At 39.8% G+C, this 22,506-nt stretch overlaps 2 protein-coding genes and 1 pseudogene across 5 annotated transcripts in view; 2 read left to right on the top strand and 1 right to left on the bottom strand.

Annotated features, from left to right (window-relative positions):
• Positions 1 to 18,577, bottom strand: part of LOC117024033 (60S ribosomal protein L6-like) — a 110,372-nt pseudogene extending 91,795 nt beyond the window's left edge.
• RAD51B (RAD51 paralog B) overlaps positions 1 to 22,506 on the top strand; it is a 612,705-nt gene that overhangs the window by 235,851 nt on the left and 354,348 nt on the right. The gene's annotated exons all lie outside the window — the stretch shown is intronic.
• Positions 18,580 to 19,484, top strand: LOC117023864 (40S ribosomal protein S4, X isoform-like). The gene has a single exon (XM_033109077.1). It carries the CDS (start codon positions 18,595 to 18,597, stop codon positions 19,384 to 19,386), a length of 792 nt encoding a protein of 263 aa, XP_032964968.1. The 5' UTR covers positions 18,580 to 18,594; the 3' UTR covers positions 19,387 to 19,484.

The raw sequence follows: 22,506 nt of genomic DNA, 5'->3' as shown, positions 1-22,506 counted from the left end.
TTTCCTTACCCTCACTATCTTTATATTTTATGCCCCTTTTCTCCATCCCCCTGTTAACTGCCTTAATTAGACTCTTACTATTCTGTCACTGGGTGGCTGCAGTTGTCTTCCTGCCACCAGACTTATCCAATTGCAGTCTATTTTCATGCCATTTCTATATTAAACTTTCCAAAATGCAAATCATAACGTCTTACTTTCTGATTTAAAAAATTGATAGTGGCCTCTTGCATCCTACAGAACAAGATTTAAACTACTTATGTTGATTATTGATATTGATTATTGAGGTCTTAATGATTTTTACCTTGTTTCTGACCTTGAATCCTCTTGTGAGCTATGCTCCAGTTGAACATTGAAAGTTTGTTGTTGAACATGCTACCCATTCTCCATCTACTTCTTTGATTGGCAAACGCCTATTTATTTTTTAAAACCCAATTGCACTATGAAGTCTCTTGTGACTCAAATGGGATTGATTACTCCCTCCTTGGATCCCATCATACCCTATGCATACTTCTTACATAATGCCTGCGAATAACCCTATGGCACTTACTTTGTATATGTCCTTCTCTTCCTACTTGATCACTGGAGGGATTGTATCTTCTTTAACTTGGTATGTCCAGCTCAGTGGTTGGCACAGTTAGGACTTGGTTCGTTGGCTGGATGGATGGGTGGTTGGATGCATGAAGTAAAGTCCTATTACCATATCTCCTTGCTCAAATTCCACATCCTTTTCAGTGTTGCATGGAAATGGCCTTAAAGAGTACCCAGATTAAGATTTAATAGCTAGGCGAGGTCTTTACTTTGTTGATATGATTGAAGGGCCAACAAGAAAGCTCCCCATAATGCCCACACCTATCCAGAGATTCCATACACAGAGATTTCACTATGAAGACTCATTTGTTAGGGTTCTAATATTTCACCTGCATTCTCTTTATAACTTTATAGTTACAACGTCCTTCCATAAGCATTATTTTATTTAAGTTTTAAAAGAACCTCATGGGATATATTTTATAATATATATTTTAGAGGTGAAGAAATATAACTTCAAATTAAGTCACTGATCTTCCTAAGGTCATTTCATTGTGAGGGTAGAGCTAGGGCTTGAGCCTAGGTCCACTGATTCTAGCATCCTGTTTTTCTTAGCCCTTTGCCTTAGAAGGAGACACAAATCTAACAGCAGTTAAATACCTTAGTGCATATTAGTCAGGCAGATCACTTTCTTGATGCCAGCTCACCAACAGCAGAATTCTGAGGAAATAAGAGTTTTCATTTCTCTATTGGGAAGGAAGAGTAGTACAGAGAGAGAAGATGGAGGATAATTTTGGAGACAGAGGCCATCGCAGGGAAGTTAGACTTTGGCTAGATGTTACAGTGCACCTAGGATGGACACTATCTTAATATAAATGTACCAAATTTGTATTGCTTAATTCATTCATCACTTTTTTGCTAAACTACCCTTTAGCTTAACCTTAATAAAAGGTGCGTAGATGTTTCTATTGTCGTTATATTGATGATCATTCAGATCTTGTCAAACTCAAGAGGCTGAATATTGAAAACCATATCCTTAATATCCCCAGAAGTGTTCTTTAAAAATCTTTAATTGATTGGGGAACACAGCTATTTTTATGAGACAGGTAACACTAGTGAGGTTATGATTTGCTCTTTGTCTTTCATGTTGGAGGATTTCATTCATAAGTCTGGTGATCTTTGGCAATCCATTCATGTCGAAGAGCAAGAGGTGTGTGCATGTGCGTGCACACATGTAGCTCTAGGCATATGGGCCGTTTTATTGATTGGTGTCTTCATTAGAATGTTTTTGGCACAGATCCCACTGTTTTGTGGGTAGATCTCCAAATGTCTTCATCTGTATATCTTTACAGCTCATCTCTTTGTCCAGGTAGGAATCTTCCAGTTTTCTTTTTGAGGGTTAAACAGCTGTTTGCCAGTGTTTGGGGGGCTGAAGGAAGGAAAGGGGCTAGAGGTGGGGATGTTGACTCTCCCAGGATGTGGACTTTTACTTTCTCTTCTATTTCAATTCAGTTAAGTTCAGTGCAGTACCTCCTCCAGCCCCACCCTCAGTCTTTGAGTCCAGAACCCTTTTAGATTCATTTCTCCAGGAAATAAACTTCTGAAGTATGTGTAGGATGTCACATCTACCCTAAAAAAGCGTGAGTAGTATTTGAACACAAGGAGGTGAGGAAAACTGCAAAAGGAATAGTGTATGCAAAGACATGAAGTTGGAGGAAAAAACAGAGTGAATAGAAAATAGCCAGTAATTAACTTGACCTAGAATGAAGCAGACATGAAGAGCTGTATTAGAGGAAAAGTAAAAGCAGGAACAGAAACTGAAGCTTCAAAGACTAAGTCTAGACTGTCTTCTGGAGGTGTTAAAGAGCCAGCTTCTGAGTACTCATTTATTAATTTATAAAGATAGTTTTCAGGGGTGGCCGGTTAGTTCAGTTGGTTAGAGCGTGATGCTCGTAACACCAGGGTTGCCGGTTCAATCCCCAAATAGGCCAGTGTGAGCTGTGCCCTCCATAACTAGATTGAAACAACTCTTTGACCTGGAGCTGATGGATCTTGGAAAAACACACTTAAAATAAATAAAAAGTTAAAAAAAAAGATCGTTTTCTAGTGCCTGGTAGATCACTAGTGAGGGTATCAAAATGAATTAGACTGGATTGCTGCCCTGTGACTTTGACACAATCTACTATTTCTCAGTTGAGTTCTCAACATGGGAAAGACTCCATATGTATAATGTTGGAGCTCACAGAGCCAAAGAAGGTTGTTACGCTCGGGAGGCTTGATGTTCTTTTTCTCTGGTGTGCACCTCTGTGAGAGTGGAACTGTTTTGTTAGGATGTGAGAGCTTGGAAGTGTCTCCCATCAGCTTGGCACTAGAGGTTTTTAGTTACTGCACAAGTATCTCCCTGTGGGGTAGGCTGCATGGTTCATGGAACCAGAGACACTCCGATAAAAGGACATTATCACTCTGTAAATGAAATGTTATTAAATATAACAGAAATGGACTTCTTGGATTTGATGCCACCTAATGAGGACCAAAGTACAAGATGATACTCTGTATATTGCCTAGTACAGTGCTTAGTTCTGCAGAGTTGTATGCTTTTGATGATGATGGTGGTGGGAATTCAGGAGCAGTTTTTGCCCACATATGTATACCACGGTAAGGCAGTTTTCTTCCTGAGCAGTCTAGGAAGAACATTATTTTTATAGAGCTGAGATACAAATCCTCTCCTTCAGACTAGTTGAGCCTTAAAAATATGGCCCGTTACACAAGCACTCTGGAATTTAGATTAAACAGCATTCAATTTGAAAATCTAATCACATCATCTAAATATCATTAAGTTATAATAGGCTGATTGATAGAGACCAAAGCTGTTTTTGCCTGGTGCTGCATGCCTTTCACTCAGCCAGCCTTTTCAAACTAAGATGCTGATAAAGGCATCTATAAATCTTAATAGTTGGAGACAGTTTAAAAGCATAGTTCACTGGGTAGGGTCACACCCACTTAAGTGACCTATTTTGTATACTTTACAAAAATAGGTTAATTAACTTAATAGAAATAATAGGACTCTTGTATTGATGTGCAATTACTACTAAAACAAGTTTTTTTCCTTTCCAAGTGAACATGATGTTCATGAAATTGAGGGCCTAATAGCCATGACAAGAACCAGGCTTAGCGAGGCAGGTCGTGTTGAGCGAGTACGTTTCAGACCTGCCCTTTAAAATCCTCTTTTATTCCAGTCCTAGGATATGGGCATACCTCCACCAAAGCGTTTCACTCCTGGCACTCGCCTAGTTCGGCTTTCAGGAGGGATTATTCTAGCTGTTGTTGTTTTCCTGATCACTGTAACAGCAGTTGAAGTAGCCCCTCCTCCCCGAAGACTCCAGCAAGCATAGGAAGCTCCATGAATTTTGGTCTCTGTTCTTTTTAATCTGAGGCTGTTTTCTTCATTCTTCTAACAGATGATTCATCTGGTACCCTGGGAGAAGCACATAGCAGAGGAGGCTGCAGTGTAGGAGGGCAAGGCAGTGCCCAGGCTGCAGTCATATTTGGGACAAGTTAGATTATCCTCACATAGCCTGGTTTCATTAATTTGTTTAGTGCCTGATTCAAATTTCCTACTCCCAAAGCATTTTATCCTCCTCTTAGACCTCTTGTTGATGGTTATAGCCTTCTTTTTCTATTATTGGTCACTAACTTTAGATAATTTGATTTTCCAGTCATCTGTTCCATAAAACATACCTCATTAATATTTTATATTCTAAGGTGAATACATGGATGTTTATTATATTATTCTTCAGAACTTTTCAGTATATTTTAAGTAGTATATTATATTTTAAAAAGTTAATCCCCTCCCTCAATGTGATATATCACAAACAACTAACTCTCTCTATGGTTATTGCTAAGTCCTCCTGGCTTGAATTCCTCTGTGGGCCCAGTGGTCTGAGAGGCAGCTAGTGATACACATTCACACGAGGGTAGGTTCTTGCAAGTTAGTCATGATGGACGCATTTTCAGCTGGTGGGCTGTGCTCATTTTGAACTAGAGAACCTGGGTGGACTCATAGTTCGCCTTCCACCAGTGCCATTTCTCCACTTGCTTGCACCGCGCTGCCCTGCCAAACACAGCCTTTTCTAAATGGAAACAAATCTTGTTTGTATGTATGTGTGCGTGTACACAGAAAATGGCAGGTGATACTATTCCATGGAATCTTAGCTGTGGTAGAAAGAACCTTTAAACCATCTCCCTGCCTTAGGTTCTTTATTAGGAAAATGTTTTTCTTACAGAGAGTTGTAATGATTATGAAGTTCACTTCTCTGACTTCTTGCTTAGAACCTAGGCAGATGAGAGAACTGTTTGGTTTTATGTTGAGCGGTGGAGTGGGTCACTCTCCAGTGCAGTATGGAGCTCACCCCACTTGAATATGCTATATTCCTCTATTTCCTAGTTTAATGTTGGTGATTTTACCACTAAGATTTTACCTCTCTAGAGTTTAGCAACATTCCTTTCTTGAAAGCAAAGACCTCATTTCCTATTTCTTTCATATCCTCTAATTTGCCTAGTACAGGGTCCAGTTCTGAGCAACCATTCATTTAAAAACATTGTAATTAATTAACTAAAAAACGTCTGGCTTGGTTTTAGGAGAGAATAAGAGATTGGGTAAGGTAAGTACCGGCATACAGGAGAATTAAAATCAAGAGGATTATTATTTTTTTGTTACTATTTTTCTTTGATAATAAAAGTATTGTATGTACCTTGTGGGAAATTTGGGACCACAGAAATGTTTTAAAAATCACCCATCTGCTCCTAGGGGTATGCCTAAGATAATAAATTGCACACATATGTTCACAGCATCATTATTCATAAATACAAAAAGTGGAAACAGCTTAACTATCTGTCAGTGGATGAAAAAAATATGGCATGTCCATACAATGGAATAGTATTTAACAATAACAGGAAGTGAGGCACTGATACCTGTTACGTGGAAGAAACTTGCAAGTGATATGCTAAGTCAAAGAAGCCAATCACTAAAGACCACACATTAGATGATTCCATTCATATGAAATGTCCAGAACAGGGAAATCTGTAGAGACAAATTACATCAGTGGTTGCTTAGGGATTGGGGGGTTTGGCTGCTTATGGGTAAGAGCTAAAGTGTACAGGATTTCTTTTTGAAGTGATAAAAGTGTTATAAAACTGATTGTGGTAATGGTTGCACAACTCAGTGAATGTATTAAAAACCACTGAGATTTTTTTTTTAGTGGGTGAATTGTTTGGTATGCAAATTGTATCTCCATAAAGCTATTATAAAAAATTGATTACCTAAAACCCCACCCTAAAATGTCTACTGTTAACAACATTTTGTTGTATTTCCTTGTAGTCTTATTTTATATATTTTATATAAATTTATATACTTACATAATTTAGCTCATATTTTATGTAGTTTTTATATAATATTTCACTTACTTTATCATGAACATTTCATCATCCTATTAAAATCCTTTTGTAAACTGACTTCTAATGCCAGCATAATAATTTATCTCGTGATTGTAACATAATTTCCACAACCGTTCTTCTAGATGTAGGACATTTAGGTTGTGTCTGTTTTTCACACTTGTAAATAGCAAGTTGCATTTTGGAAAAGCTATGAAACCTTTTATGCTCATTTATGAGCGTTGAAGTTTTATATGAAAGAAAAAAAAAATGTGCAGAGCGTAATGCCTTCATTGAGTTTTAGATCAAGGTTTCCAAAAATAAAAGCTCTGTGTCTTGGTGTTTGCCCTTGGGTGGCATGAAGTGGATTTTCATCGGAGTCACTAAGAGGGCAAGCCCCACCTGCCCAGGGAGAATGTTAGGTCCACCTACAGATTAGCTCCTCCTCCAGCCCCCGCAAGGCGGAAGTCGTTTGCTTTTCTGTGTGCACAGGTGGCAGGTTCTCAGCCTGGTTGAGTTCACGTATTTATGTAAGAGGTTCGCTTTTTCTTAAAGAGGTTCTATCTTATTTGCTCCTTTGTCATTTTCTCTTATTTGTAACTTTAGAGCCTGACAGAATGAAAAAGAAATGACATTTCTGCAGTAGAATCTTCTGTGGAGAAAAGGATTAAAAACTACAGTCCTTTTTTACTAGAAAGTTGTATTTTATTATTATCTAAATTAAAAATTAAATGCAGTGTTTTAGGCAGTGGTGACCTTTCATCTTATTCATCATATTTCATGTTCTTATTTTAGGCTGCGAACACTGTTTAAAACTGGAACTCTTCTGTGTCATCGCCCCTTTTAAATTTGTATATCCGCCAGCCAATTTTTATACACTTCTTTCCATTACATTCAGTTTAGTCTCCAGTTGAATAATACCTCCCCCAATTTCACTTTGTACCTTCGCTTCTCCCTTAAATTGTCCAGTTCTGGTTTACAAGGGGGTAAGAAATGCTTTGTCATTTGTTGAGAGGAGATTGTGGATCCTCTGTGTTTTTCTCTCATTACATTCTTAATCTATTACATGTATATTTGTCCTGTCCTTACTAATTTGACCTCTGATCACATTGCAAAGTACAAGCATATAATTTAAGGAAAAGAGAGCCAGGCACCAATGGGCTTGTCTCGGCATTATCCATGGCCCAATTCCTAATTTCTGTTTCCTAATTTGGGGGCATAAGAAGCTTAGCTAGATTAAGAGACTTGTCTGAGTCACACAGCAAGAAGCTAAGAACAGGACGGAGAACTCTTGCACACTTCCACAGGAATCCATAAGCTTATAGGGGCTTATTCATATAATATATAAGAGGTTGTGTAGGTAAGAAAAATAATTGAATCTCTGTGTATCCAAGTTGATCTGATATCACCCACATTTCAAGTGAAGAAAGACCCTTAAAGGAAGAACTTAAGGGAATTAAAATGATGTGACCTGAACCATGGTTCCTTTCCCATTCAATTATTTCTTTTTAACCACTGATAGCTTTTTGTGCTTGGCTGGGTATGTTTCCAGCTAGTCAAGACTACGTTATGAAAGAGAAATAAGACACTTAATCCTGTGAATGGTTAACCTGCATTGGCCTCTCTCCCCGGTAGCTTGCCCTTCCGGTATTGTAGTCTGTTTGTTTACTCATTTCTGAGCCAAATCTCCAGGGTCTCTTATTAGTGAGTGTAGGGATACCTGGATAACAGGGAATTGGGCCTTTGGTTTATTCTGAAGATGATGTGACTAATTACGCAGCTCTGGGCATTTGCATTTTTCAAAGGCATTTTAAAGTTTATTGCTTGTGAAAATGCAGTTAGTGGAATATCATTTAAAAAAAAATGTTACCTATGAGAAAGTTGAAAGGGAAGTGTGGACTTGCCAAAACTTCCACAACAAGTCAGTGGCAGAATTCGAATGTGTGTACACTCTTATATACGTATCTCAGTGTCTAACTCATTGAGGCACATTTTTATTTCTTATTTATAAAGCCAAGTAGGGCTGGCTTGAGTCATGTGTGGTTAATACACTTTTGTGTTTGATCTGTTGTCACTGAAGACCTAGGTGAGACTCCAAGATAGAATTGTATTCTCTGCATTCTTTGCAAAGAACTGATTGCCATTTTGCCACACTGTCTGTGGGAGAAACTTGACCTTAGAAGTTTCTTGGACTGGATTGTCCAAGATAGCAGTCAGTAGGTGCAGTGAGACCTAACTGGGGGATAGCATTTGAGCTGCAGATTTTCCTTTTGTGAACAGTAAACTCTAAGCTGGATCTCAGAAGTGACAGTAATTACTCATTGACTTAGATTCTAGATTTAGGGTCTGGGCACTTTCTGTGGGATAAGAATCACATGGGATATGAGTGATTTTGTGTTAAGTTCCCTAGGACTTGGTCCAGGGGCATGGAGTGTCTCAGTTCCCCAGTACAAGGAACTTAGAGGAGAAATGACTTTCACGTTGTCGTACTGAAAAATATAACAGCCCATGGGTAATGTCCATGTTTCCTGGCTTTCTTCCTTGGGCTGTAACCATTAGGTTGCATAGATAAATATTTACTCAAGAAAAAATGCACAGCAGTTAAAGACTACAGTCTTAAGATGGGTAAAATACAAAATACTCCTGCACTGGTCATTATATTGCCATTTGTGGCCATATATTGGTCCACGAAGGGGAAAGTTCTAGCCACTGAAACCTCAACCACGAGAAACTTACTTTGCAGGGTGTCTGTAATTATGGCACTGACTAGCCCAAGTCTTAGATTATTTCATCACGATGTTTCCAGTTCTGCATCGATTATATTTGTGATTAGCAGCTGCCTATTATTCCTCCTTCCCCACCCCTTATCTTCTTAATGACCCTTACATATTTTTCTGTCTGTTCTTACTCTGCACATCTGTCTGTTCTTAGTCAATATATTGGTTATTACTCTGCATGTTTAGACTTCAGTGGTGGTGCTGATAAGTTCTACTTTTTGGTAGATTTTAGAGTCCAGGATAGTTAAGGAATAAAGAAAACAGTGGGAAAGAGAAAAACATCATTCTGACAAAGACAAGGATATAATCTTGATGGGCCTTAGTGACCCTGGGCTAAGATAAGAGCAACTTAGATTTATGTTTTGAGCCCTTTAATGAAAGATATTTAAAAATAAAGCATCAGGGCATAGGACAGGATACATTGGAAATACAGAACAATGCTGGAGTAAAGCCAGGGCATGTGGTGAGACTCTCTCCAGGAGGCCAAGACCAGGGGCACTGGGTTGGATCAAGGTTAGTGACTAAAATGCTCTTCTCCCTGATACACACATAACTAACTCCCTCATCCCCTTCAAGTCTTTGCTTAAATGTCACCTTCTCAATGAGACCTGCAAATCTACTCTGACCTACATATTTAAACTTCGAACGAATTGAATGAGTTAATGGAAACCTTGTGTTGATTAATCCTGCCTTACACAAGAAAATCTAATGCTATAGATGGTGAGCTTAGTGGTATAATCCACATCTCAGTCTTCACTTGAACGCTCCTTACAAATAATAGTATTTAGTTAGTATAAATATTAATAATATTAGCCAGTGAGAAAGGAACAAACAGTAAGTTTTCTCCCTTTCTTCCGGTATCCTTTGAATACTGGTGATCAGGATTTCCTTGAAAGATTAAACTGAAAATGAAATAACGCAATAGATTGATTTAGTTGAAATTTGTGATCTTGGTATATACCGATATACCCCATTTTGTCATTTCGTTTGTTTCTTCCCTCAATGGAAGTTTGCAACTTCAAACTCCTTTCTCCATCCTTTTGTTGTCAGTGATGAGGAAAAGAATTCAAGGTACATTTGTTGAGCTTAAAGATAGTTGGTGTGTTTATAGTAGACATACAGCATGCCAAAGAGGCATAGTATTTGAGTTTCATCAGTCATGCTGAGGAATTTAAGGATTAAATGCATCGGGTGACTATTTCCACTTTATTTGCTGTAGGCATGGCTTGTAAAGAGTTGGGAGATGCTCTTCTCCATGGCCTTCCCACCTGTATGGGGGCTGAGCTCATCACACTTCACAAAGAGCTGGCAGAAGATAACCTTTATAGAGAAAATAACTAGGAAACACCTATTTGGGGTTGTGTAGGATGTGCTGTTACTGACGCATTCTGTGATGCTTTTCTGTCTAAGTCAGTGCTGGGGCATGATACTAAATAAGCCAGTGCCTCACTAGTAAGACTTTTATGGTTCCCAAGCCAAATTCAAGTTCTACAATTATGGTGTCAGTTTATATTCCAGGTAGCTGAGATACATTCTCACTTTACATTCACACCTTGGATCCTTATGTCCTAGTAAATTCACAGTATTAGTAGAAAATGTGTGGATCCGTCTCACCTGGGTTCAAATCTTTCTACTACCTCTTATTGTATGAATTCTGCTGAGTGAACCTCTCTGGGCCTGCACTTCCTCATCTGTAAAATCTGACAGTTCTAAGACAAGGGCGTCATGATTTCTCACTTACATATTCATTTTGTTTTAGACTAGTTGGAAAGACTTTGCAGTATCTGTCACCCAAGCATTGCCTGGTCTTCCTCCCTTTGCTCTTGGATCACGGTAACTGATACAGCAACCTGCTTACTGCAATCATGAGAAAATGGCCAGTGTCTGCTCTAATAGGCTGGCTCCACCTGTTGAGCTGGGACTCCATTTGGGTTCTGTGTTCTAGTGCTGGGCTCTCAGAATCTGTGCCAACTTGCCAATCTAGCTGATCCTTAAAACACTTTTAGGAGAGGAGGAGGAGGCAGATTCTACCTCTTAGGTTTGCATCTTGGGAAAAAGGCCACCTCACACCTATCTGCTTTTCTGAGGCTTTGCGTGAATAGGTAGAAAGTGAGGCACAAGAGGTGAGGTCACTTATCCAAGATCCAAAACAATGAATAGTGGAACCAGGATTCAAACTGAAGTCCCAACTAATTCCAAAACCTGTCCTCTTAATCAATGTGCTGTTCTCAAAGAGTTCTCTCTCAGATCCTTTATCATCTTGAAAAATACAATAATAAAATCTGCTGCAGTAGTGGATCAGGAAATTCAGGTCTCACTTCTCAGCTGTACCACCGACTTCACCCCAGGCAACTCAGTCCTCTTTGGATGATTTCTGTATGAGGAAAATGAGGGGGTGATGTCTGTCACTCAGAGGGCAGAAGAAGCATTAAAAAGTGAAACAAAATAGCACCAGTAAAGCCCTTTGGTCTCCAGAGAGGATGAACGTTGCATGAGTTTACAGTGTTAATATTTCATACTGAAGACTTCTGAGCATGTCCATTTTAAATACAAAAAGGTAAATTTTGGGCCATGAATATCCTGATGCTGAGAATTAAATGGTAACCAACCTTGAAATAGTTATAGCAGTGCCCAAAGATTGTAGGATAGTGGTACAATATCACCCAGCTAACTAGCAGAGAAGCCTTCTGGATTGTTTCAATTCACAGCAAGAGACGTATTTCATGGGCCCAGGGCATATTAATCAACTGCACTATGCCAAGATTGAGTTCTGCTTTTTTACTAGAGATCTGTTCTAAATCACTTTGTTCATAATATTGTCATCAAGCTTGCCATCCACAAATGAGGCACGTCACAAAATGAGCAGAGGAGCTTTTTCCCAGAGTATAACTACCAGAGTGAGCCAAGAAAGATAATATTGAGGATTAAGACTTGATTCTGTGAAAGTTTTTTCTCCCAGACTCTAGAATGCCACCAAATGTACATTGCCACATCTACTGACAAGGGCAAACAACATGTAATTCTAAACTTTGAAAAGTACCACCTTTTATGGAGTGCCAGAGGGGCACAAAGCCCGCTAGCAGCCTGTGCTTGTGCACGAGTGTGTGTGCACACACATAGGAAGGGCCCTAGGTGTGTGGTTCTTGTGTTTTCAGAATGATTCTTGTTGCTGGCCAGTATCAGAGGGAACTAGCTACGTATGCATTACTGATTCCCATCGACCAAAATCCATTTTTCAAGTTTAACTAGGTTTCCTCCATGGACTTTTCCTTAAAAACATGCAGTTAATCACATGTGGTTATCTTTTCTCTCACTTGGATAGAGCTCAAGTTCATTCATAAGGAGAAAATATATAAAATCGTTCAATTGTTGCATTATCATTGAAGTGTCTCCAAGCAACTCCAAATTGATGAGCTAGAGAGAGAGAGAAAGAGAAGGAGGAAGGCGGGGAGAGAGTGGGCTAGAGAAAGGGGGACATAGAATGGAGGACGAAGGGCAGAAATGGAAATAAAAAGCAGTTAAACTTAAAAAAGTCCACCGAAACTCCTGGCAACATAGATAAATAAATTTGCTTTAAGAAAGCCTTCCAAGGGTTAGAAGAATTTAACTCTCCAGCCAAGAGGTGCAAACCTTCTGACCTCTGCCCAACCTTTTACCCTGTCCTGTCTATTGTTGAGATTAACAGATGACCAGGTGCTGAGCACACTGTAAAGAAAGTTAACTTTGCTGGAAAACATTTTCCTACTCAGGTATCTTTAACAGCTCAGTGCACATGACCTTGGCATTACCTGAAAGAAGGCAGCTTCTCTAAGTGGGTAGAATACCAGGTCATCCTGGCACTGCTTTTATTCATAATGCTCTTTTTTAACATGGAGCTGGTGACGGTTCTGCTTTCTTCGTTTTGCAATAATCAGGGTCTTCTTTTCCCTTTCTCGCCCTCTTTCCCTGCCCTGAGGCTGTTTTGATAATAGCAAGTATCAACTGAAACCCACTTTCTTGGAGAACAAAGACCTAGAATGAATTCATGGATAAGTAACTTTTTTTAGTATTTAACCTTTGGACTCATTTATCAAAATTCTACATAAAAATTGTTTCCTGATGACCCAATTAATTGAAATATTCTTTCTGAAGCTTTGGGACAAAGACTGTTATTATTTTCTGTGCTTGAATCATTCGTATATTTATATACCACTTTCCATTTTGCAGTGTGCTGTGCCTATTTTCTTTTTTCTGCCGTCCTCCCTGCCTCTACTACCCAGTCTCATAAAGGAAGAAATGGTGTTAGAGGTTTCACCATAACCACTTGAGGAGCTGGCGTTGGGGAGTCAGTTAAGATTTCAGTCATCCAAATAATTGGACTAGGCACAGCCTGTTCAGTCCCATTCCTTCGCAAAATCTTTGTTAAAAGTTTGAAGGTCACGTCTTTTGATTTTTCTCTTATTACTTTAACTCAACAAAGGAATTTTTAGGCTGTGTCTGGAGGGTTTTGACTTCTTCCTACTTCTGGTTCATAGCTAGCCTATTGGAAATTGGCAGAAAGTAGGGTCAAGAGAGTAGGGAGTTCTTAGTAAAGCACCATGAAATCCCCCCACACTGTCACCTCCATTTTATCGCCTGTTTTTTATGGCTGACAACCGCTGTTGTTTGGGTAGTTAAAAAAAAAATCACGTCGCCCCACTTTTTTAGGCAAGAGTCAAAACTGGATTCTTTGAGATCAGAACTAGAGCAAAGTCTTTGGTTGTGTTGAAGACGCTGAAATAGGAAACACTCTGAAGGAGAGGTGTGGATAAAAGGGTTGCTCTGATCTGAAGCACAGAGAATGCCTAATGTCTGGCTGTAGAAAACTTGTGGGAGTGTGCTTCTGTATTGGCATTTTGACATGGGAGCAGGTGAGATCAGTGCCACCTTCCTGCAAAGTACTCTAAAACCCCTTCTTCCTCCATTAATATTTTTCCTTTGAAGATAAAGGAGCTGCTTCCAGTATGTTATCATTCCTTTTACCGTTAAATTACTGTTTACTCTTCTGTGATTTCCTTGTTACACTAGAATGCGGTAGATATTCTTCATATATAATCCCTGGATTTCAGGCTTTATTTTTCGGGTGAGGCTCTGTTATCTTTTCTTTTCTTTTTTTTTTTTTTTTTTTTGGCAAGAATCTGTTTGGGGATAAGACGTATTTCATGCAGAAAATTAAAAATAAATATTTAAATTTCCTTTTTCCGTTATTTAGAAAGTTCAAAGCACGTAAATCCTCAAGTCAGTCCTCTGACACAAATGTGTTTCTCTGACCTACGGATAGAAAATCTAAGTACCCCATATTAAAGGCATAGTATCACATGACATGCTTATTATGTCCTCAGCAAATGTTTGGAACTTATTGATTAGTAGTTTTCTTCCTGATATTAGTCTGCAGCAATGCTTCACAACCTTTCTTATGTCATAGTACACATGGGAAATCGATACGATTTATATGGCTCATGGAATTTTTTTCAAAGAACATCTCTAGTAATATAATTTAGAGAAGTGTACAACTTGAAAAATGTTATGCTACATTATTATTGTATTATTGTATCTGTTAGAGTGCCCTTCTGTAACATGAGGAGACATGCTTCGCACCGTAGGAGTGTTAGCCTAATGTCATGCTGGAGATACACATGGCTTAGAAGGAACCGCCAACGCTACGATTCCAGCCAGTTCAGGTCTTACTTCAAGACAGTGGGTTTTTGCACAAATGGGAGAAAGTGGGTGTGCTCCCCGTTCTACCCTTTATTGTCATCTGGCGTTTTAAGACTCAATGGGCCTATAGCACCTACGATTTCTCAGTGCAAAAGAACACGTATAGGCTAGAGCATTGCCTAACTCAAGTAGCCGTTCTGGCGCCTTAACATATCCCAATTTCAGGTAGATTCTGAATGATAACCTAGAGTTTTAGAGCATTTAGTTTGATGGAGTACACAGTGTTTTGACAGCTCCATCTCCTTCATCTTTATTTTGCCCTAGTGGCGTATTTTGCTGAAACGTGTTTATCCTACAGCATGCTTATAAATGCTGCCTCCGTTTGCCCTAGGTTGTGGTTTGGGAGTAGGAGGTCATCTGTCCTCTGATAGATAAAGGAGTTGTACTGTTAGAGAGGGCCAGCTAGAGGAGTACTTTTTTAAGGAGAAAGTAGTTGACTTTGATAATGAATGTGTTATCACGGTCATCATCATGCTATTGAGTGCTTTACAACATTTTGATCACTATTTTAGGATCACATATTTAATCCTTACAATAACTCTATGAAGTAGCTACCGTTTTACATATAAGGAAACTGAGGCAAAGACAGGCGAAGTAACTTTTCCAAAGTCGTACAGGTAGTGAATTACAGAGCCAGAATGCAAAACCAGAATGTCTGTCTCCAGAGCCTGTGGCCTCATGCCCTACTTCTTCCCGAAGTAGATGGGGATGGGGAGAGACAGAGAGCAGATGACAGAATACAGTAAGCACCGTGGCTGGGCTACTCAGGCCCTCTGCTGAGTGATATTTCAAGAGTCCAGAAAAGAGATTGGGAATTGTGAGAACACAAAGGGTTTTTCTGGGTGGCAGCAGCCATACTGGCCACCGGCGTGAGGTTGGAGCCTGCCTGGTGACTATAGCAAGACTTCCTCTCCAAACAGGTTGGGCCACCAAAATGGGCAACCGGTAAGTCAAGCTGGCATCACCTCCTTGAGTCAGGTGATGAAGGGGAAGCAAACAGTAGAGGCACTGGTGTTTTGTCTTTACATGAGCACATAGCCTAATGTGAAATCTCCGTCATTAGTTACATCAACATTGGCTGATGCTCTTTGAAAGGCTTCTCGGGAGAGGTATGAGAATGATTTGAGGGTGGGTTTTGGTCTTGACCCTTGCCACAGCAAACAAAATGAAACTCTTCTTGAGCTAAAGGTAACTGAGATGAAAGTGTGTTTACATAGATGAGCAGTGGGATTTATCCAGTGACTCTGGAAGGTAATCCCAGGGTTCAACGCTCCATGAATACCATGCCGTGTTCCTAAGCTGGTAAATTACTGTGAGCTTTTATGAGAATGGATTGTGGGAAGCATCTAGATGAAATTCAGCCTGTTTCACCTCAAGTCCAGGGCCCACTAATGCACTCCAGGTGTGCAGGCTGCCCAGGCTTTCTGCCTTGGAAGCCTCAAAGAAGAACTTTCATCCTAAAAGGGAAGCTTTGAAGAATACCAAGGGCCTTTCTATCTCTCCTTGTTTTTTGTATTCTTTCTGCCCACATTTGGTAATTGGAGCTATTTGTGGTGTTAAAGCCAGACTTGTTCCTTCTCAGCCTGCCCCTCCAACAGTGAAATTTTAAGCCTGTGGCTTCGATTGTGCACAGGAGTGATTTCTCTGCAGTGTCCCACAGATGTAAAAGGAGAACAGCTGAAATACTAGAAAGGGGGATATAGGAAATCACCAAACAACAATTTTCCACGTCTATAGGTCCTTTCATCTGAGGGCAAAAGAAGCTGGAGTGGGTGCCTCCAACAGGATTGGTGGGTGGGGGCACAATTTAAAACTCTCTAGTTATGGGCTAAGGAACTAAAGATCAAAGGGCTGTGTCCTCAGAATTACACAGTGAGTCACTGGAAAAACTGAGTAAAAGTCAGGCATCCTGTCCTCCAATCTTATATGGCTAATAAGTACAATTGGCTTTAAACAGTACACTTATTTTTTTCAGTTAGAACCAATACCATCCTAAAGAATATAATTATGTGTGCATTATAGATTAAGGTTTTCAAGCCCTGGAGCATTACAAGGTATTTGGCCACAGCGATAGTGGTGGTGAAGTGAAAAGGGAGTGGAGAAGCCCTCGAGTCTGTTGTGTGGCCCCAGGGGTTACTGCCTCCCTTACAAACCACTGCCATGATTCAGGCCATCTTGTGGCTTCCATTTAGAAATGCCCCTTTAAGAGAGGGATTTTTCAAAGCTAAATTAACAGCTATGAGGTGTACTGGGTAAGTCTGTGATTTCCTTTTTCCAATTTGGACTGCTCTAAGCAATTCAGTCTGTTGCCCACTAGTTCAGATCAGTGTGTTTTAAGATTATCTCCGTATTATAGATAAATGTGTTTGCAGAGCTGAGGGCAGCAGGCTTTGCCTGAATAGGGAATGTGTAAGTTCTGTAAATGTTTTAATATCACATTCAATTTGGATTCTATTTCATAGGTCTTCTGGTGTATGCCAGTTTCTGATTACGGACCATCTGATTTGAGGGTCAGGTGACTTGAAGTGCAGATGGGTAAATCGTGTGTGTGTGTGTGTGTGTGTGTGTGTGTGTGTGTGTGTATGCTCATACATGCTGTTCATATGGGAAAAGAGAGTCAGAGAGATGTTAATCTTCTCGCCACCTGCCAGAAGCTGGAAGAAACATCCACTGCAGAGATGAGTTCTAAGGTACCCTCCCCAAGCATGTTCTAAGAGGTCACCTCCCATGGAAAATTTTGAGGCATCTCTCTCTTTGTTTCTTAGATATTTAAGGGACATTAACTCTCTGACTGATTGCATGTGGAGAGACATGAGGCCATCCAAGAAGTACATTAGGGTCAGGGAAACGTTTGCAAATCTCTTGAGATGCTTACACATATCAAGATAGCAAAGACAACAGTGAAAAGCACATGAGCTTTGCAGTCAGACAAACTGGGGCTCAATGTTGGCCTCACCGTTTCCTAGATGTGTAACTTTAGGTTGATTACGTAATTACTGTGATCATCAGTTTCCTCTTTGGTAAAAACGAGGATAGTAATAATGCCCATACAAACTTGTTGTGAGGATTAACTGAGAATATTTATGTGGAAACTTCTACGAGATCGTAGACTTTAAATAAATGTTAGTTTTACTTTCCCTCTGTCTTAGCCACCTTCTGTGTCTCCTCATATGGCTGAGGGCAGAAGGAATCAAGTTCTCTTGTGTCTCTTATACAGGCACGAATCCTACTCATGAGGGCCCCACCCTCATGACCTCATCACCCCCCAAAGGCCCTGTCTGCAAATATCACATTGGGATTAGGGTTTCAACAAAAGAATTTGAGGGGAACACAAGCATGTAATTCATAACACTCCCCCTCCCTCCGTTTTGCATGTTGATTTGGAAAATCTGTATGCTCTAGTTTCAATTTTGTTTTTCTCCCCATAAAAAACAGTCTTCTCAAAACTTGAGGGGACATTGGGATTTTGTTGAATCTTTTCATGATTTGCTTAGAACACATGTATGATTCTGTCTTGTCATTTTCTTAACCTATGTAAAATGCAGAATAAGAGTTTACTGACAGAAAGTAATGCAGCATGCTGTTGGCATCTGCCTGTCAAAGCCTGATCAGCAGGTGTGGTCCTACCTTGAGGAAGACAGGCTGATCCAGGACTATGCAGGGCCTGGCTGATTTGTCAACCTGACAGGGAGCCTGTAACACTAGTTGTAATACATACCCCCCAAATCTCAATGACTTAATAAAATCCAAATTGATTTTTTGCTTACATCAATTTTAATTGGATGTTCTTGATTGGTGGGAGGCTCTTTTCCGAGCAGAAATTTCTTCCATCTTGTGGATCCACCATTTTCAGCAAATGGTTTCTAAGGTCACCCTGGAAGAAGAAAGAGCACGAAGGACTGCAAATGGGGGGTTTGTAGGGGCCAAGCCTGGAAGTGTCTCACCTCATTCCCACCCATATTCCATTGGTTGGGACTTACATGGCCATACTGAACAGCAAGGACAACTAGAAAATGTGATGTGTTAGGTTGGTGCAAAAGTGATTGTGGTTTAGACAGCGGCTCCGAGCGACGGGTGGTGCGGACGCAAGGTCTTGGAGAGAGGAACATATGCATAAAGAGTGGCCATGGCGCGTGGCCCCAAGAAGCATCTGAAGCGCGTAGCGGCTCCAAAGCACTGGATGCTGGATAAACTGACCGGTGTGTTTGCTCCTTGTCCATCCACCGGTCCCCACAAGCTGAGGGAATGTCTCCCTCTCATCATCTTCCTAAGGAACAGACTGAAGTATGCCCTGACAGGAGATGAAGTCAAGAAGATCTGCATGCAGCGGTTCATTAAGATCGATGGCAAGGTCCGAACTGATGTCACCTACCCGGCTGGGTTTATGGATGTCATCAGCATCGACAAGACCGGAGAGAACTTCCGTCTGATCTACGACACCAAGGGTCGCTTTGCTGTTCATCGCATTACACCCGAGGAGGCCAAGTACAAGTTGTGCAAAGTGAGGAAGATCTTTGTGGGCACAAAAGGAATCCCGCATCTCGTGACCCACGATGCTCGCACCATCCGCTACCCTGACCCCCTCATCAACGTGAACGACACCATTCAGATTGATTTGGAGACCGGCAAAATTACTGATTTCATCAAGTTTGACACCGGTAACCTGTGCATGGTGACCGGAGGTGCCAACCTGGGAAGAATTGGTGTGATCACCAACAGAGAGAGGCATCCCGCTTCTTTTGATGTGGTTCACGTGAAAGATGCCAATGGCCACAGCTTTGCCACCCGGCTCTCCAACATTTTTGTTATTGGCAAAGGCAACAAACCATGGATTTCTCTTCCCCGTGGAAAGGGTATCCGCCTCACCATTGCTGAAGAGAGAGATAAGAGACTGGCAGCCAAACAGAGCAGTGGCTAAAGTGATGTCTAGGTGACATGTTTGGAAGAGCCTTTGTCCCTAATTAAAGAGAATATAGCATAGTGATAAAAAAGAATTAATAAAGGCACATTATCTACCAGTAAAAAAAAAAAAAAAGTGATTGTGGTTTAAAAGGTTAAAAATAGTAGAAGAAAACACACAATTACTTTTGCACCAACCTAATAGCTTTGTGTCCAGGAAGAAGAGGAAATAGATTTTGTGATCAACTAGTAAGCTCTGATAATGTAGTTGTCAGATCAGTCTCATCTTCCCAGACTTGGATTTCTTTCCCTTCCTTGATTGACCCGTGTTCTAATTTATGCCATTGGTTTGTGATTTTGATTCTAGTTTGGTTAAATTCTCATTTATAGGATTCTGACTTTGACTTCATCTGATATCCTTTGGACTCAGATTCTTGACCTTGCCCTCTGGCCATTTGTCATTCAGCGAAGATTAGAATTGTTTCAAAGTTAGAATTTTAGGGATGATTGAGTTTGACAGTTGTTTTAATAGTAGAGGGGCTTCTTTCCAAAGATCATTGGTAAGTTTACTTATACCTGGAAACAAAACACGCGCATATCAAAATCTGTGTTTCTGAAGCTTTCTTCTTTGTAATGGTTGGACATTTTGAGAGAGGGACAAGTTAGTAAGAAAGGAACTTCCTGGTTTGATGGAAAGTGTTCATGGGTTTTAGCCTCAGCTCTGACTCTCATTAGCCATATGAAAAATTTCTCATCTTTAAATAAGCCTGTTGGAATACAGAGAAGAAATACTGGAAACCTATACAACCAAGTTGGAATAATGTTACGTCTGGTGGTGACACTATGAGTGTTCTTTGGTTTGGTTCTGTTTTTTGTTTCTTTGTTTTTTACCGTTTTTAATTCTTTTCCTCCAAACTTTATGTACTGGGAATACATTCCTTTTGTATGTACTGCCCCTCCCAAGCCCATTAGCTATTAAAATGTAAAAATCATGAAGAACAGAAAGGAGGAGGTAATTTTCAGCCCCAACCACCTCACAGAGTTATTATGAGAATCCCATGAAACAATATGTAAGATTGTACTTCGAAAAATGCAGAATAACTATATAATAAGGTGTTGCTGCCAGGTTATTGCCAGCAGGTTCGACCTGGCCTTGAGTTCCTGTTTGGGGAAGTGGAATGCATGCAGAAATCGTGACTCGCTTGAATTCACCTTTTGGGAGTGTTGCTTCTCCAAGAGGAGGAAATCCCACAGGCCCCAAAATACATATTTGTTCTCACAGAGACAAAAACGGAAGATTATTTGCTGCTCATACAGACTGACAGTAAATTCATCAGCATTAAAACCATCATTTTAAAGTCCAAAGGGGGGAAATATGACCTGAGCAAGGAATTATACCTGTTCTTGAGTAAATTAGGAGGGCGAATAGAAGACCGATAGATGAGGATTGCCTGCTTATCTAAGAACTCGCCTATGGTAGGTTACGATGACCACGTAGAAGTGTGGCCAACCTGCTCATTGGAATCGCTTAGTTCACTTCTCTGGCTTCCCACAGCCTTTGTGATCATAGGCCGCCATCGAAAGATGTCCTTTAAATTCAACTGATCCTTCCTGGGTTTTTCTATTTGTAAAAATAATGCATACTCCTAAAATTCAGACCTTTAAGACATGCATCATGGAGAAAAAGAAGTCCTTCATAATCTTAGACTTAACTGCTGTTAGCAAGTTTATATGTAGTCTCCATATTTTTTTCAATGCATAGGTGAACATATTTACTATTCATTTTCGTAACAATATGTGTTTCTATGTTACATAAAATGTTATCTATGTTATATAATGTTTTGCACATTTTTTTCTCATATTACCTCTTGGACATATTTCATGAGAGGATTGTTGATACCAGTTTTTTTTTACTTTTGTCATATTCCTCTGAACCCCTTACACCCTGATTTGGACGGTAAATACCTTACAGAGTTAAAAAGAACAGAGCTGGAGGGTTTTTGTTGTTGTTGTTATTTTATTTTTAAGAAGTTCTTAGGTTTGGCCACGGCTGTACTTTCATATTGGCCAAGTCATTACTTTTGATTGTCGTATTGATAGTGTGAGTCACGGATAATGACTTCAGGAAAGCAATTTTTTTGTTTTCCTACCAGCATTCTTTCCAGCAATGGACTTGTGAAAACTAATTGAAGGGTGATATCGATCTTCTCCTATTTTAAAACCTCCCTCAACTTCTCCTGTACAGCATAATATCTAAATTTACTTACTTGGTATGTCAGATTTTCTTGGCCCACTTCTCTAGCCTCAACTCCCAGCACCGCATTCCATGTACATATGTTTCAGACACATTGCTTTTCTCGCTGTTCCTCACCTTTTCTTTTTGCATTGACTCACACCCTCTGCTAGGACACTTTTTGCTGCTGCTTTGCTCAGTGAAGCTCGTATGTTCATTAGTTCTTTGGTGAGGCTTTCCTAGATTCCCTAGGCAGAATAAGGAACTCCTTTTCTCTCTTCTCCACTTCTGTGATAGTGATTCTGAAACTGTAGTATAACTTATCTATCTTAATCCTCTCTTTTAATGTTTTTTTATTGTGGTAACTTACATACAATAAAGTAACAAATCTTAAGTATACTGTTGATGAATTTGTCGTCTCTGAATTTGTACCTGGACTGTGAATCTTCCGAATTTAGGAACCATATTTATTCATTCTTATATCTCCAGAGATACACAATAAGTGCTTGAATGAATGAGTGACTACTGTTTCTTCAGTCCATCTAGTGTCGATTTCTTTATGGGAAAGGACATTAAGAGTATTTTTTGTGGGACTGTGAAACCAAGTAATATGTGTTCACTTCCTTGCCATCAGCCTAAAAAGTTAAGAGATATAATCTACAATATTATTGATTTCTTTAGTGGCAATTATGGATCTGTGAATAGAAACAAATTTCATCCATTTTTTTACCCATGTGATAACATTTTATTAGCAACTATAAATCTTAAGACTTGAGGTATTAAATGGCAAAGAGGTATGGTTAGGATCACTGCCTTTCCCTTATTATTTATTCCTTGTAGAAAAAAGCAACTAACCCTTCCCTTAAATTCCTGAATCTAGGTTTAGATTGTTTAAGAAATGGAATG

This window comes from Rhinolophus ferrumequinum, chromosome 6, assembly GCF_004115265.2.
Source record: "Rhinolophus ferrumequinum isolate MPI-CBG mRhiFer1 chromosome 6, mRhiFer1_v1.p, whole genome shotgun sequence".
NCBI lineage: Eukaryota > Metazoa > Chordata > Mammalia > Chiroptera > Rhinolophidae > Rhinolophus > Rhinolophus ferrumequinum.
Note: the sequence above shows the minus strand (reverse complement) of the source record. Positions and strands in the feature narration are given on the sequence as shown.